We start from the raw sequence: 17698 nt of genomic DNA, 5'->3' as shown, positions 1-17698 counted from the left end.
CTCCTCTTTACATCGCCTATAGGCCAAGGTGGGTGTCAGATTCCATAGACTACTCCTTGTCGCTTCGACATCTTCCTGTCTTTTCATTGTATCGCATTTTTTGTGGTGTATTGAACTGATAAAATTGCTAATAAACCAATGATGATGATGTTAATAAATATAGATATATTTTGTTATACGATCGCCGTTACTGTGCGCTCGATCATGTCCACTGCCCAATCTAAGATACGATGAGTGCCTAGTTTCTACATTGAAGACAACATCTGAGCAGGCATTTCTTTTTAAGTATATTTTCAGTATTTTTCGGACAGCATTTGATAATACATACCGCGAGAAATGTGTGCGATATCCACCTACCATATGGCGTACGTTCGTTACAAGAAAACTCGTCGCTCTATCAAAGTATGACGGACCGTACTGTCGAAAACTATTTCGCAGGCAATCCGACAGCGGTCGAGCATGTACTACTGTACATTGTCCGCATTCAAGACAAAGTACAACCTAATTCTACTGAATATGATGTGTTAGTCAGTCCCAATTTCCTGTCGACTTTCGGAAGTCTACTTGTCCTGTGTCCGTTGCGTACCGAAGACAGATCTGCGTCTATTTTAAATATGTGGGCCACGCAGTGGTCGGATTCAGATTTTTTTCAGCAGGTTATGTTACAAAAAGTGAATAGCAGTAATGCCAACCGGCCGGCCATGAGAAATTTCTATCGAACCGGCTGAATTCGACTACAGGTATATTTTCATAATGCAAAGTAGTCCACGACTATAAAAAGACTAAACACGACTCCACCAGCCTACCCGAAACAGAAATCCCGTATTTTCACGCTATCGCCTCGTTTTGACCACTTCCCCATTAGAGTCCCCCAATGTAGCACAGCCCTGCACAGCAGCAGTCCTTTTGAGATGGTAACGACCAACACGATAGTAAGTCAATAATTTATTTGATCATACTGTTAGCCATAGTCTGAGACGTGACGACGCCTTTACCCTTCACTGTGAAAGGAACACCCTTGTAGCACGCAACTTTCTTGTCGTCTGTCTTCAAATCCGGTTGCACTTGTTCCCAGACCTTTTTCTTTGGGTTCAATTGTTTATCGGGCTCGCCTGGACAAGATCATGTTGCGTTACAATCAGAGGCGTTTAATGTAGGGTAGGCCTATCGGTTCTTCGGTAGTGTACATAAGAACTAGGGTTAGTTCGGATATCAATAATTTTCACTATCCGGATAACGGATATATCCGTATATTTGGAATTTAGCTAACCGGTTAACCGGATAGTGAATCCTACTGAGATAATCGATTTCACGAGGTCTGCATGAAAAATGGATCGCAAAATCATTACACAGTGTAATTGCAGCTCCCTCCTTATAAAGCCAACGCATCAACAGTGGCATCCTGTAGCCGGGACCGGAGTTGTGTAACATAAAGAGTCCTCACGTATTAAATGCTCTTTCTGCTTCCACAAAATGGCTGAATTATAGTAGGACGAGTAGCTTATACCGGAATTGAGGCCGACATGATAGCTCGCTCTAATTCCTCCATGAGAAATTCACATGATCAGGCCCGTAGCCAGCCGAAAAATAAGTGTGGGTGTTTTAAATAAAACGAGGTGGTTTCGATTTTTTTTCGAATTTAGTATTAGCGGAAATTGATTACGCTTGCACGCAGGAACATGTTTCCGGAATACGAACATTGGACGTCATTCAGTTTCGCAATGTCACTCATTAATCGCAATCGCTGATCATAATAATCTCAGCGGCATATTTTCTCCAAGCCACCAAGAGATAGGAGCCAACGCAAGCCAGGCCCGAGACTATGGTTACGACAGCGATGATATCGTTCGTACCATGCCTATTGCAGTAGGGTGGAGTGAAAAATGAAAATTTTTGAATTTCAAAAAAGGGTCTTGATATGTGGTGCCAAATAGTAAACAAATAAATTGTATCATAATTTTGGGTTCGTACACCCTCTAGTGGTCGTGCAATTTCACCGAACGAGCCAAAAACAGCTAATTTCGCCATATCTTGATCATCACTTACACTAGAAAGTCAGTTTTGGGCTTAAAAGATGCAGAAGCAACATGTTTCCATCTCACTTCCACAGAATTTACTCTTAAAAATGAACAGAAAAAAAGTTATCAGCAAATTTCTGATTTTATTGGTAAAATTAAGCACTGAAGCTGTGGGTAGGATGTCAAAAGCGTGTAGTGATTGATCTTATGACTGAGCAACATACCCTATCAATTAGAACTACTTTTCAAAACTTCCTCAAACAAATGAAACCCCCTCCAAGCATAAATAGGGCTCGGGCATCGAATAGAGACTGCTAAAACTGTATTTAAAACAGCGTCTATTGGTAGTGCGGCATCACGATATCGGTAAGTTTATAACAACGGCCCTCATAAGATTTCTTACCAAAATGCTGTCGTAGGGTTTGTATCATATTTGTCACAAAGCTCCTGAATGAAAGCGCAAAAATTGAAAATACACATTCAAAACACAAACATCAATTCTATACTGGAAACAGAAATTTTTGTAGCAGTACCACCTGAGTATCAGTTTGCACAAACAATAAAGTCATGTTTAGTATTGAAAGATTTCATCTGCTTTCAAGACTTCAGTTTTTGTCGGATGAGGCCATCTCTACGTTTAAATCCTGAAACATTGAGCAGATGCTTATGTCACCACTGTCACATGTCTTTCCACTGCCTGGTTGTGGCAAGGATAACTGAGCCTTAATGGTGATGATCATAGGTTTCCCAGCTCGTGATCAGACAAGGTCTTGATTGGGATGCAGGTGGCTGTTCAATATTTTTGAGGTTTAAGTTGACAATTTGGTGGAAAGATTAAGCCTGGATGTTGATAACAGGAATTTGGAAGAATCTGATGCTGGTGTCAATGTTGCTGCTTTAGGGTTTGGTTTCATTTATATATCCTCTTTCAAAGGCGTCAATTGGAACCAGATCTGCAATCTTTAGAGGCTGGGCCCGTCGTTCATTCAATATGGTTGACTCTGGCATCTCAAATTTCAAAGTACTATGTGGGATGAAGTCGTCCATCGAGAAATCTGAACTGTCTTGCTCAATTCTGCATGGTCCGTCATGGTTTGAAATAAAAATGCACAATTCCATTGTAGATGGTGCTAAAAATTTCCACAATATAGTTTCCCGTGTCACAAAGCTGACTGATACCCGAATTCACTCCCTTGCACTATCTTTGCTACGAAGAAATGCTCATTTTTAACATCCAGAAAATATTTTGCTGGGATGCTTTGGTGACAAGAAGGGAAACGTCCGAAGATTTACAGTTAACAAGATTACAGCTATGCGCAGAACAACCACCCCATACCAAATTCCAATTATGAATTTGAAGGAAGATATATAAATGACATCAAACCTAAAACCAGCGACATTGAGCATCAGTTTCTTCAGAATTCCAGTTATCAACATCAAGGCTTAATCTTTCCACCAAATTGTCAACTTAAACCACAAAGATATTGAACAGCCGCCTGCAATCAAGACCTTGTCAGATGTCGAGGTGGAAAACATAAGATCATCACCATTAAGGCTCAGTCATCCTTGCCACAACCAGGCAGTGGAAAGACATTAAAACGTGGTTACCCATGTTCCAGGATTTAAACGTAGAGGTAGCCTCATCAGACAAAAACTGAAGTCGTGAAAGCAGATGAAATCTTTCAATACTAAACATGATACTAATGTTTGTGCACACTGATACTCATATGATACTGCTACACAAATTTTCTGTTTCCAGTATAGAATTGATGTTTGTGTTTTGAATGCGTATTTTCAATTTTTGTGCTTTCATTCTGGAGCTTTGTGACAAATATGATACAAACCCTACGATAGCATTTTGGTAAGAAATCTCATGAGGGCCGTTGTTATAAACTTACCGATATCGTGACGCTGCACTACCAATGGACGCTGTTTTAAATACAGTTTTAGCAGTCTCTATTCGATGCCCGAGCCCTATTTATGCTTGTAGGGGGTTTCATTTGTTTGAGCAAGTTTTGAAAAGTGGTTCTAATTAATAGGGTATGTTGCTCAGTCATAAGATCAATCACTACACGCTTTTGACATCCTACCCACTGCTTCAGCGCTTAATTTTACCTACAAAATCAGAAATTAGCTTGTAACTTTTTTTCTGTTCATTTTTAAGAGTAAGTTCCATGGAAGTGAGATAGAAACATGTTGCTTCTGCATCTTTTAAGGCCAAAACTGACTTTCTAGTGTAAGTGATGATCAAGATATGGTGAAATTAGCTGTTTTTGGCTCGTTCGGTGAAATTGCACGACCACTAGAGGGTGTACGAACCCAAAATTATGATACAATTTATTTGTTTACTATTTGGCACCACATATCAAGACCCTTTTTTGAAATTCAAAAATTTTCATTTTTCACTCCACCCTACTATTGCAGATGCGATTGCGCAGGCCAGCGATAATATCGTGAGCACCAAGCCAATGCAGATGCGATTATGTAGGCCAGTGATGGTATAATGTCCATAGAGCCTATTGCAGATGTGATTCTGCCAGTGGAACTATATACTTGTTGAAGACTCAAAAACCAGGCCAGCAACGATAGCCGAGTTCGCGGTATTCAATGACCTAATTTGGCAATCTCCTCAGCGGGAGATTGCGTCGCGTTACACAGTGCATTGACGTATCCCGCTAATTGGCGACACGCTTCTCGCTAATTGCCCGCGCGAAACACTGACTTATCGAAGCTTCCTAAAAGTTTAAAACACATTATTAACGATAATATTTTATCCGGTTAACCGGCAGATTTATATCCGGATATCGGATAATAAAAAAACCTGTGGTTAACCGATATCCGGATAATCCAACCCCAATAAGAACCTCGACCAGTATGGTGATTATATATGTGGCATTGGGAGTCCGTGCTGTTGGCCTGTTGCATCGTTTGGAAGCGAATCGACTGACGCATCATATGTTTTACATGTAATAGACTACTTAAAAAATGGGACTGCAAGATGGAGGACACTGGGTCGAGCAAGTGCAGCTGTGTTAAGAAACGAAGACGCGCATCCTCGGCAGCTAGAGCGGAACAGGGCGTTATGGAAAATCATGCAGTTGCAGTTCTATTACGGTGGCTTTCGGAAGAAAATGGCTGCGTCAAAAAAAAATTCCAGATTGTATCTTCAATTTGAGACCACATCATATTTAGAGCGCAGTGCTCCTTCAAGAACCCTGCAAAACTAACCAGCCTCGCCGCAATTTTGGATTTGAAACAATGTATATGACCTACAGTCAAGAATGTACCCTCATGTCCACGCAAAAATTTTCTTATTGCGGTAGTATTAGCCGTTTAGAATAGATCAAGCAACGATTGTATTGGGGAAATGTTACAGCCCTATTTGCAGATTTCAGTGACCAAGAAAAAATTACAATGTGAAGTATACTGCTTTAAAGAGACTTTTGGAGGTATAGAACTTCGTTATGCAACTGAATATCTTCTGACATAAGCCCAAATATTTTGTCAGGGTTAATCGTCAGCAACCGGTACAGTACAGTATTGAAAAGAACTTAATATATATCAACGGTTGCATCAGCAGATATGTTGTCACAGATTTAAAAATAATCCATTTAATCATAGCGAAGAGATGGCTCAAGCCCAAGTCTGCTTTACAAACCTTGATATCCATCAAATGTTACGATGTCACCCGGTACACATCCTGGAGGTGGAGTAAGGATTTCTACCTTTTCTGGCGACGACGCACACATCACCATGGCTTGAGAGAATATGCCGCGCATTTTCACGGGCTTCAAATTCATCATCAGCACGACCATCCTGTTCTGCATCTGCGAATTAGGCGGCCCCAGTAGTAAATAATGTCAACGAAACTGTATGTATTTGATGTAGAACACCGATCGATGGGCGTTCACAGTTAGCCTATGTACATTAGGGCCGTTCAAAATTTAAAAAAATTCAAATTCTACTGGCTATTTGAAAATATCGTTAGCTTAAATAAAAGAACACTGCACACCAAATTGGGCTCGCTTCTAGCCTGTAGAAGAATTGCTATAAGAGAAGAAAGTTTTGGATTTATTGAATAACAATAAAAAGTTTGTCAAATTTTACCGGCTACCCCATGAAATTGTCAAGTTGACAAAAACAACGTGCTTTACAAATTTGGCTCAATTCCAATCCATAGAAGTCAAGCTATTGGTGTTGAACTGCCCCCCTCCCATAAACACCATTTTTCAAATCCCAAATTTATTGTAATAGCACCTCCAGCGGTAACCCTGATAAGAACACAAACAATAATGTAAAGACATACAATTTGATACCTCTTCAACAGGGATAAATTTCACAAGGCCGCTGATAACTGTCCTGTTTTTCTCTTCGCCTGTCTCAACCTCTTCGATATAGAGCGAATCTGCGTCCGGGTGCTTTTCTGCCTTTATGATCCGTCCGATGCGAAGGTCAATCCTCGAAATATCGACGGGACTTTCGGATTTGGGAGCCTCGGGGGTCGATTTTTTCTTTGGCTCTGAACGCGAGAGAAGGCGTAAGATATAAGGTATAATTTGATTACGTCATCCCACTAATCAAAAACAGGGTCGTAATGACTCGAGTCACTATTTTTTGTTGACTTGAGTTGTGCTTGAGTCACGATTTTTCGGTGGCAACTTGAGTTGACTCGAATAAATTAAAAACTGCAGGAATTCTAATGTCTTTCAAGCTTCACAAAACTTACATGTAGAAGAGCTGATAGAGAGAAATCGTGAATACGTTATCAATCAAGGCCCTCAAGAAAGGCCTGCTGCAAAAAAAAAATCACCATATAGACCAGTGGTCATTAACCTTTTTCGTCTACAGAGCCAAGTTGCCCTATATTTTCCATTTTAACTCCCCAAGAGCCGTACATGTCAATCAATTGTTATGTCATAGTAGTCATATATGTTATATAAAATTTGTGACGTCATAGTAGCACAACATATTCAGTATTTAACCCAAGTTCAAATTGAATTCTAAAATCATACAATCGCAAAATAATCGAGTCGTCACTTGAAATACACAAAATGTCACCACCATAAAAATCATTCTACATGACTATCGTACAAACTCATTTACATATTTCTATCCACTGTACAACATGTCTAAAATATGACTTTGTCTTGAGAAAATGTAGAAGGCACCCATGTCCAGACTTGGACAACTAGATAATTCTAGTTGTCTAATTTCACTAAATTAGAGCGAAATGCAAGTAATCTAATTCTAATCTAATTTGTGAAATGTTTCTATGCTCTAATTCTAATTCTAATCTAATTTGTGAAATGGTCATATGCTCTAATTTTAATTCTAATCTAATTTATTGTTTTCCTGAAAATGCCTCGTTGTCCGCGGCATTTTGCAGCGAGTTAACAAGAATATCCCTCTCACTCAGGGAAATCTAGTGCCAACTACCAACCCGCCATCGCATTACTTACAGTACACCGTACGTATTATGATCATAGTAGTAAGTGTGACGAATAATATCCATGCGTTTCAGCTAGTGCGAAATAGTGTTGTTGGGCACTGGCGAATAGCTTATTTTGAAAAGGCAACAATAATTTGAACATGAAATCAATTTCAATATTTCAAATTGCCTTACTTCGCGTTTTTCCAAAATCACAAATCAGATCGCCGGCCGCATATGGCCCGCGTGTTGGTGAACCCTGGTGAGTGCAAAACAAGCCAAGCTTGGTGTACAGACTTTAACCATTCTCATACTAATGGGAACGCAGTGTGATTTGATATGACCTGAAATTGATTTTTGCTGGATTTATTTCTCATTCACAATTTCATGCAATTTCCAATTTTTGCGAATCCAGTAATTCTAATTCTAATCCAATTTGGAAAAATTTTGTTGCTCTAATTCTAATCTAATTTGGAAAAACTGTGTAGCCCTAATTCTAATTCTAATCTAATTTGGAAAAAGAAGTGTAGCTCTAATTCTTATTCTAATCTAATTTGAAAAAGCAGGAAATTTTCTAGTTGTCCAAGTCTGCTCATGTCCTCATGCAGCAAAAAAAGTATGAGTAGGTCTACATTGGTAGATAAAAGACAATTGGGTGATCCAGCATGACTTGAATAGGGCAGAAAGCAGAATTATAATGACAATCTGCATACTGGCAACTATCTCACAGGGAGTTAGGTAAAATATGACAGGCCTGAAAGTATTCCGGTGGCAAATACACTACGCGATGACATACTTTCAGTCTTGGGCTTTTGTTGTTTGGGAGTCTTCTCGGGCTTAGGTTCTGCTTTATCAGGAATAGTATCTGGTTTGGCGGGAGATTGCGGTTTCTCCTCATTCTTTGAGCAAGCGATGACAGTAGGAATGGTGTACTGAAATGAAAAGAAATTTGAATATGAATAATATGAATTGCATTGTGGAATTTATTGTTAAATCTGTGACACCGTATAGATATCACCTAATGCCCATCATGACAGCATCGGTAATGGAAATTCCGGCAATTAACATGCAAAAAGCAGACAAGTTGACGGCCAGACTAAGTATATAGTGCATATTTTAAGAAAATGTTATGACTCATGGCTAGTTGGATACTCATACATATAGCAGGCTGTTCAACAAAGTCAATGATACTCACAACACCTTTGACCAAACTCAAGCCTAGTTACCAATGCTACAGAGTAATGATTGCCATATAACTGGGACGTAAGTATGTCGAGGTACTTGAGGTATTTTCCCATATCAGGCCCGTCAGGGGTGAGTAATGGAACGACTCAATCTACCCAAAATACCTTCGATCAGGATTTGTGGTAATGGGTTTTACCTCAGCTATCGCAATAAATGGTGGTATATTTTATTAAATGCATTCCATTTCTGTTTTCTGCATCATTATCGAACTTTCCATCTTACTTAGTCAGCATTAGTACTCAAGTAGTAAGTAACAACAATAATTTCTATACATCTACAAGTAGAAGTAGAAATTTCCAAAAGCACTTCAAGTGGAAGTAGAAAATAAAGTCATGAAAAGCATTCTTGTTTCAAAAATTAGGTTCCATCAAAGGGTCGCATACTTTTAGCAGTTAATCAGAGTTGACAACTTCCGAAAATACATGGTGTACGTTTTCTTAGCCAAGATCGAATGACTAATCACAATACAATTACCGTATACAAATGAGTGAAGTTTTTGAAAATATATTCAATTACTGCGACACAGGGGTCTAGTTCTTATGACGCTTAATCCAACTCAAGTAATTCAAACACATATCGATAAACTACTTTCTACTTAGATAGCCACTTAGTACTTAGCAGTGTTCCAGTACGTATCACATACCTGAGGTTTACCATTTTGCAGTTCCGCAATTGACAGTCTCGTTTTCAAGTCATCAATTTCATTTTGTAGCTTGCTGTTTTCAGTGGCCAACTGAAGTTTCTCTTTTTCTATAGCTTTGAACACTGTCGAATAATTACCACAAATACCATGAAATTATTGAGAACACTGGGTTAGGCTTTCGAAAATTTGAAGGCTTACCTTCCAATTGCTTCAATTTTGCCACCTTCTCGGCGAGAATTCGAATCTTCGAGTCCGCAAGCTGAAGATTTTTATTGTAAACATCCATCGCACTTGCCGCAATAACCCCAGATCGAACAAATATTGTCCTGCCGCCAAACCTTGTCAGAAACATTTGCCAGCAAATATGCACCGGTCACGCATGCGAGCCGAGCACATATAAACACGCCCATGTAACGCCAGAACTTCTATGGTATACGCAGCTAGGTAGACTCGTTCAGTGGTCGGCCAGGAGTTGGTTACTTGTTTTTATACTTTCGTAAGTTAATTGAACGTTCGTAAATATAGGCGTCCCTGATACCATGTAGCGCAAGCCACGTAAGCGGCCCGGATTGAATTCCCAGTCGGAGGATTTTCATCATCATCATCACCACCACCATCATATTCATCATCATCATTATCATTCTATTAAAATTTAAAACAAGATTACAATATAGCGAAGAGATATGAGGGTGCCGAAACGACTTGCAGTAGTCTTTTAATCAGACACCCATCTCGGTCTACGGCATATAAATAAGATGCATGCACATTGCACAATGCACACTGGATTTAAGAAAAAGGTGTCGGTTATTAGGGGCGTTCAAAAATGACTTTTTTCTCAAATTGTGCTGGTTACTTGATAAAATTGTTAGGTTACCTAATTTAAGCCTACACACCAAATATGGTTCAATTCCACTCAGTAGCTCCATTGCTACAGGAGAAGAAAGTGTCTATCATATAAAATAGATAAATGAAAAAATCTAAATTTTCTGTTCACCTCACGAAAGTGTTAGGTTGTCTATAGAAACGATGTTCACCAAATTTGGCTCAATTCCAACCAGCGGAAGCGGTAGGTAGAGTTTCAATATGGCAGGCCGAAAGCCGCCTATGTCAGCTCAAAACATAAGAGGCGCTGTGAGCAAGCAGTTGGAGGATACGGCCGCAGACGCCCTCCAATCTGAACTACTCGCAAATCTCGCCTACAAGCAGGGCATGGTATGGTATGGAATGGAATGAGAATCTTCCATACTCCATACCCGCCCAATCGTTCCATACCATACTTGACAATTTTCCATACCATAGCAACATTCTTCCATACCATATTTGATACTTTTTCCATACTTTCGCAACTTGACCAACCTCTCAAGGGATATTCTATTTTTGACGTGTGGAAATGTTCCAGTGTATATATATTCTAATTATTTTGGATGGGATTATCCATTTAAACAGCCCCGATGCTACAATGATATCCCCAGTTTCTTTATATCATATGTCGACAACGGTGTAAGAACGTACATAGGCCTATACACGCGAGATCATTTGGAAATCACAGCAGAATCTCACGACATGTAAATCTAGTGTGGTAATGTACTGCTAGCAGTGACCTCATCTACAGAATTACATAACACAAAGGTATTGTCAAATTATAAGATAGGCCCCCAACCTTTATACTCTTTAGAATTGAATTTCTTTTGTAGAGACTTGCTATTGGCGAAAGTTAAGACCCCCAAAATGAAACAGCACGCAATAAAATTAATGAGCAGTGAACTGGTAACCGTACACGCAATGTTGTGGGGTAAGCTGACAATAAAATAGGAAGGGTTTGAGATTTTTTCAAATGTGCCAAGGTAGCATCAATTTACATGTGTAAATGCCGAATATATTGCATGGGTCAGATAATCTTTCTGGTGTTGACGAACTTTTATGCGTATGGTAGATATAAGCCACCATAACATCCACTGTCGCACGCTACTATAACTTGAGCAGTAAGAAATATCTCATTTCATCAGTAACAAGTCCGGCTATGCTATCAATTAGCGATTCCACGATCTCCCGTGAGTACATATTCATATACATATAAACTTGTATTTTAACGAATCAGGTGATTTCAATCACACCATTTCGCATACGAATGAATAACAACTTATACGAGGGAGATCGCGTGCCGCTGTCCACTCGATTCTCGCTGATTGGAGGCAGTGATAATACGAATTGCTGAATTGCAAATGAGCGAAGAATTTTTAGAGATATATACGATCGGCATTTCATACAGACGTTTAGTAAACGAAGTTAATAATGTACACTGTAAAGAATATGTTTTCCAAGTGAGTCTATTCCCAACCAGAAGGCCCTAAATTCCCCACAATTGGGGTATTCTCCACCGGTTGGAGACACCTGCATTAGAATATATCTTTAAATATAATTTTACACCACTACAATCATTTTACGAGAGCTAATCAAATGTCTATTTTCTCCGCCAATCTGTGGGTCACACTCGTTAACTATATTAGCCATATCAAGGTGTCCTCTGTCCATTATATCAGAAATAACAAGATTTCATGAAGTTACAATGCGTGTTGTAGGCTGGCATATGGTAACGTCGCTCCAAGACGAGCTACATATTTTTGAATCACAATGATGGTTATGTCAAATAGATATTGCGTGATGATCATCCTCCCCAAGCGCAGAAAATTATTTCCAAGTTCAACAAATTGATAAAAATATTCATGTAACTTCTACATTCTCAGAGTCTACGATTTTAAAACTACATTGGTTATTTACGTAGTGGGAGTTACGATAAGCGAAATGCACTTGTCACGCGATAGCGGTCGAATATCATTCATTTTTATATTTAAATCGGAATAATTATTATTAATATTATTTTCATTCATATGTGCGTCACGAAACTTTGTTGTCTTCAAATAGATGTCGACCGGGAAGGGTGAGTCATGAATCACAATTTGAGATATGAACAATGAACAGACAGTGAGCGATTTTCTGAGGTATGCAATCAATTTGACAAATCGAAAGTAGGATTATTGTCATGGTTCTGGCAAAACTGTCAAAGTATGGAAAAAGTATGGAAGTATGGAAAACACGTTCCATACCATACTTGGGAAATTTCCATACCATACCATACTAGCACTCTTCCATATTCCATACCGAAATTTCGTTCCATACCATACCCTACTTCCATACCATACCATACCATACCATGCCCTGCCTACAAGAACTGTGGAGAGTCGATGCCCTTGGCAAGGTACTGTTATATCCAACAGACTCAGGCACTCCAGCACGACTTTGGCTGAGCGACAGGTTTGCCGCCTTGTCTGCAGCGTGGCTTTGATGACAACCTGATGTTTTATTGGGATGGCCTTAGCTACGCAGCGGACTCGGATCCTTGACTGCAACATGACTGGACGACGGACGTTAACCCGATGTTCTATCGGGACGACCTTAGTCAGACCGGATGGTTCGGCGACAGTTTCACGAAGCCTTGTACGAAGTGTCTGAACTGTACTCTCCCTACCTAGGCAGGGGCTTTCTCCGGCTACTCCGGCTCCCCATGTACGAAAATGGTAGAATGAAGAGAAACAGAAAACAGAGACGCTTTATGTGCGATAACCCAAACACCAGGCCGCACTTGGCCCAATGATCATAGTGCATTAAGGCCTTGACAACCCAGGGGGAATAGGCTGTGGCCCCTCCGGACCCCACAAAAATGAACATCGTTTCTGTAGACAACCTAGCACTTTCATGGGGTGAACAGAAAATTTTGAAATTTTTTAAATTTATTTTTATATAGTAAATTGAAACTTTCTTCTGTAGCAATGCGGCAACTCGCTGGAATTGAACCAAATTAGCACTAGTTGCTGACGATTACCCATGCCCATGACGAGTGTCAGCCAGAAATATTCGGGTTCAGTTCAATATGATTATGAATATTGTATATTGAAGTTCTGTACCTCCAAGAAGCTCTTCAAATAGTGATAATAAATATCATTAGTGTGTCTTGATCACATGAAAATAGATTCTGACGATTTTTGATGTTGATAGGTGGGTGTTTGATTTCAAAGACTGCTTCCAGTCCTTTCGACACCCTTCTATCTTTTCATTGTATCGAAATCTTGTGGTGTAGGGGTAGGCCTATTGATCTGATGAAATTACGAATAATAAACTGAAATGAAATGAACGACTGACGTTCAGTTTTCTATTGCCTAATAAATCGCTTGCGTCATCTAGCGAACGTTTATTTCATGAATTCGTATCACATGATGCCACTGGCAGTACAAAGCGCGAATAAAAAAAAATAGGGAAAACCCTGAGGAAAGCTGAGCGAAGTCTGACCGCCTGCATAAAAGGACAAGTCTGACAACTAGTATGCATTCAGTACCGCATCACGTGCAGACAGAAAGTATTGAAGGTCTCGCCGGCGAAGCAGGCAATCCAGGAGTAGCGCCAAGAAGCTTGAGCGGTGGTACGGAGTTGAACAAATCGCTCTTCGCGGGACTCTTTAAGTACTGAAAAGGTGATGGTGATGTAATGTTCTGTATAATACCGCTATAGACCTACTGTAGGTTTGTTGTTATGTTATTTGAATCGTGAAAAAGGAGGGTGATGATTTATTTATGGACTTGACCGTGCCGTTTCGACTACATTCCGTTGTGTATCACTATTTTTTGCATTTTCAATTCGTCAATTTTCTAATACAATGCTGCTGATTCAGATCCATTCCATCCAAGATCGTATGAAAACTATATATGATTACTCACGATTGACGAAAGATTATCGGATAATCAGATATAAGATATTTAAAACAAGAAATATGTATCAGTATCCATATTCTTTAGCCTTCACTAGCAAGTATCAAGATATGTGTTGTGAATGACTTGTTACACTGAACAACAAATAGTGGAGCCTACATAGCAATGACCCAGGCTATAGTCATTGTGGAATGGGCAATTTAATGGACATCAACACCCCTCTAGCTCTAGATACAATCGTATAATATATATAATTGAATGATATATTTGTATTGAAATAAACCCGGCAGGTATACTCTATGAAATATCTGGATATATATCAATGTGAATATATTATTCAATTGTATATCAAAGAGCCTCATCAAACTTATGCCGATGTAACTTGAGGAAAATAGTAGAATTCAGACTCTTAAAATCTTGTACTTTGCAGGCAATCAAAAGTAACGTTGGCACGTTTGGAGAAGCAACAGAATGGATATATTCGGGGTGAAGATGCTCTGCGGCACTATACTGTGGGTCATCAGTATACTGTTCGGCGTGATACTACCATACATATTTTGGAGGTTATCTCCCAAAAGCGGACGCTTTTCTCAAATCGACGGGGGTTCTACCGACCTTGAAAGACACGAACAAGACAACAGCAGTGATATCTCAAGCAATTCGAACTGTTGCTTACGTTGGTTATCGACCTTCCGTTCGAAACTCACAAACTCAAATTTTTCCAGCGTAGTATACTGTGTATGTGGCGGTGTGTTTTTAGGCGTCAGTCTTCTTGACTTGTTGCCAGAGTCTAGAGAAGCCGTCACTGATGCCTTAAATGCCATGAAGGTACATCCAGAATACCCAATCGCTGAATTCATGGTCGGCGTTGGCTTGTTGCTTGTGATGCTGATAGAAAACGTAATGTTTGTCTGCTTGCAAAAATCTAATGCAAGGAATTCCGCCCGTGGAAATAGCCATGAATCTAGTAATGGTGAACTTGATGCTAAAGTTACTGTATACCGAATGTTTATACTTGTAGTTACTTTATCAGTTCATTCGGTGTTTGAAGGACTAGCGATTGGTCTTCAAGATAGCGTATCCACGTTAACGCAACTAGCTATCGCGATTGCAATTCACAAAGCCGTCATCGCGTTTGGAATTGGCTTACCTCTGTTTGAAACTCTAGGAGTTTTAGATAAGTTGAAAACGGCCGTATTATGTTCGATGATATTTTGTGCCGCGTCCCCAATTGGTTGTTACGTCGGGGCTTTTATTACGGAAAAAAGCTACGAGGAAAATGTCGGCAGCGACATAGCGAAAGCTGTGTTGCAGTGCCTTGCCACGGGCACGTTTTTATATGTGACTTTTATGGAAGTTATACCCAAAGAGTTTTCTCACCATGATCACGGCGACCATGTAGTGGAACATAGCCACAATGAAACTATTCACACTGTCAGTGTGGGTATTGAAAATCATGCAAATGGTGACGTCCCAAATGTAACTGTTGCGTCTGCACATGAACAGCCGAAAGCTAGTGCTCAAATGCTGAAATTCGTAGCGCTTCTAGTCGGATTTGGAATCGCTGCTGGCCTTGGCTTTCTTGCAGAATGATATCCCATGTACTGACTCTTTTATAGGTTTTTGAACCAAAAGGGATGTAATCTTCATGGTTATAAATCAAATAAACTGGAATAATGTACTGTTATGTTGAGGAACTCCCTGACCCGCATAGTTTTATCTAGTGTCTGTCAATAACGATCAGAATACACAATGGTTGTGCTATTGAGGAGAGTACGTTTTTTGAGATCTTGACTCCATTTATACGTTATTGCCGCATGAAATCGAATATTTGTAGTTTGTGCAATTTTTCAGTAGTTTGAGTAGCGGGCTATTTTCTGTACCGTTTTCAGGAGCCGACTGTGATTTCTTCCCTTTTTAATAGTTCACTTCAACCTTGACTTGCGATTTTCCTGCTAACAAGTATCGTGTTACGGTCGACTGTACTTTTATTTTCAGTGTTGAACTGCTTATAGGAATAACACCTATTATTCTGCAACGCTGCGTTGTACAGTGCCAGTGAAACTATTAAATATTGTGGCGTCAGCGGAATTCAATTCAACGTGTCAGTGCGTTCGTTTGATCTAATTCTATACAAAGGGAAGATCGAGTAAATGTCGATTGTGTAAGTCCAGGTGGATGCAAGTTGGCCGGGTTGGTGTAGTAATTCGCGATCATTATATGTATCGCGTATCGTGAAGCAATGGACGGCAAATATATCCCTGAAGTAACGAGTTGTTGTGAGGGTGGGGTACTTGAGTTAGGATTTGAGTTTGAGTACTTGAAGGTTTGATATCAGAAAAATTAAGGCAGTTTAATTTGCGTCAGCACCAAGGAAGTACTCGAACGATAGAGGGGAAATCTTCGTTGGTCAACTGTGCAAATCAATAACATGCATAAAAAAACGTAATTGGGTGAAATATGTTGAGCAAGATATAGAGGGAGGCCGATATAAAAGTCATACGAGCCGCCCAGATTACAGATATTCAAAGGTCTGATGCGGTCGGGGATTAAGCTTACGGGCAACTTATTCACATGATGGACGATTTACCAATGCGATGTCACGTCGGCAACGAAAAAATGACTAATGAATGAAATCTTAAGCGTCTTGCGTGATCGAAATCAGTCGGTGTGTATATAACTTCATCAGCGCAAAGCAACACAATGAGACTGTGATATAATCGAAAAACATTCGGAACGACTTGGAAAAATCAAGCAAACACCTATAGGCTACCAAGCACGATGGTGGGTAAAGTATAGTTTGCGGGTCGCATGCATCTTCACGGGACGCACGATTAATTAAGGTTATAAGACAAACAAAATTGAAATAGTTTAAACAGCTTTGCCCAATCCCCACCCTTGCATGGATCAGCATCAGTTTATTAAAAATTTCATCATTTCGAAACACCACAAGACTGTAATACGATATAAAGGTAGCAAAGGTATCAGTTTATTATATTAATTTCATCATTTCAAAACACCGCAACACTGCGATACATTGAAAAGATAGGAAGGTCTCGAAACGACTTGTAGTAGTCTTTGAAATCAGACACCCATCTGGGCCTACATAGGATGTAATAGAATTAGGAAAACATGTTAAAAAAAGATATGCATATTGAACGATGCACATTCCACAATCAATAAGAAAAACGGAACCGCAGCATTGTAATTGGCATAGGGCAATCAGTGGAAAGAAAAGGTAATATTTCAGTAATTACGGCTGATGGCGGGTCTTCGTGCAGAATAGGCGTTTTAAATGTCTCACTTTTGTGTGGTAAATCGACTATTTATCGTCGCGTAAACACTTTCCTCCTATTTGACTCATTATTGCTACGTATTTCCACGTTACTTGCTAAACATTGCGTTTAGAAGGTGATTTCCGCATGATATCACTAACAGTGATGAACGAACGATCAGGCGACACGGCCCAATCACTGGTATGACAAATAGAGAGAGGGAGGAAAGAGAGGGATAATCTTCATTTGTCAACCGTGCAAATCAATAAAAAATATAACTTACATAACAAAATGAAGTTACGTGCAATGTGGTACACACATAAGCAAAG

The 17698-nt window shown here is 39.6% G+C and overlaps 2 protein-coding genes across 2 annotated transcripts; one reads left to right on the top strand and one right to left on the bottom strand.

Moving 5' to 3' along the window:
- Positions 1 to 720: 720 nt before the first annotated feature.
- Positions 721 to 9751, bottom strand: LOC145443402 (aminoacyl tRNA synthase complex-interacting multifunctional protein 1-like). Its single transcript, XM_080321371.1, has 6 exons — positions 9533 to 9751; positions 9335 to 9456; positions 8243 to 8378; positions 6335 to 6537; positions 5677 to 5845; positions 721 to 1112 (listed from the first exon to the last, which is right to left on the bottom strand). Exons 1-6 carry the CDS (start codon positions 9684 to 9686, stop codon positions 946 to 948), a joined length of 951 nt encoding a protein of 316 aa, XP_080177497.1. The 5' UTR covers positions 9687 to 9751; the 3' UTR covers positions 721 to 945.
- A 3884-nt stretch (positions 9752 to 13635) lies between these two features.
- LOC145443183 (zinc transporter ZIP1-like) lies at positions 13636 to 16190 on the top strand. The gene is made up of 2 exons (XM_080321173.1): positions 13636 to 13859; positions 14525 to 16190. Exon 2 carries the CDS (start codon positions 14566 to 14568, stop codon positions 15685 to 15687), a length of 1122 nt encoding a protein of 373 aa, XP_080177299.1. The 5' UTR covers positions 13636 to 13859; positions 14525 to 14565; the 3' UTR covers positions 15688 to 16190.
- Positions 16191 to 17698: the final 1508 nt, after the last annotated feature.

The sequence above is a fragment of the Botryllus schlosseri genome, chromosome 7 (genome assembly GCF_051294905.1).
Source record: "Botryllus schlosseri isolate E-star chromosome 7, Bs_hap1, whole genome shotgun sequence".
Lineage (NCBI taxonomy): Eukaryota > Metazoa > Chordata > Ascidiacea > Stolidobranchia > Styelidae > Botryllus > Botryllus schlosseri.
The sequence above is the reverse complement of the archived record's forward strand: the minus strand, read 5'-3'. Positions and strand labels throughout refer to the sequence as shown.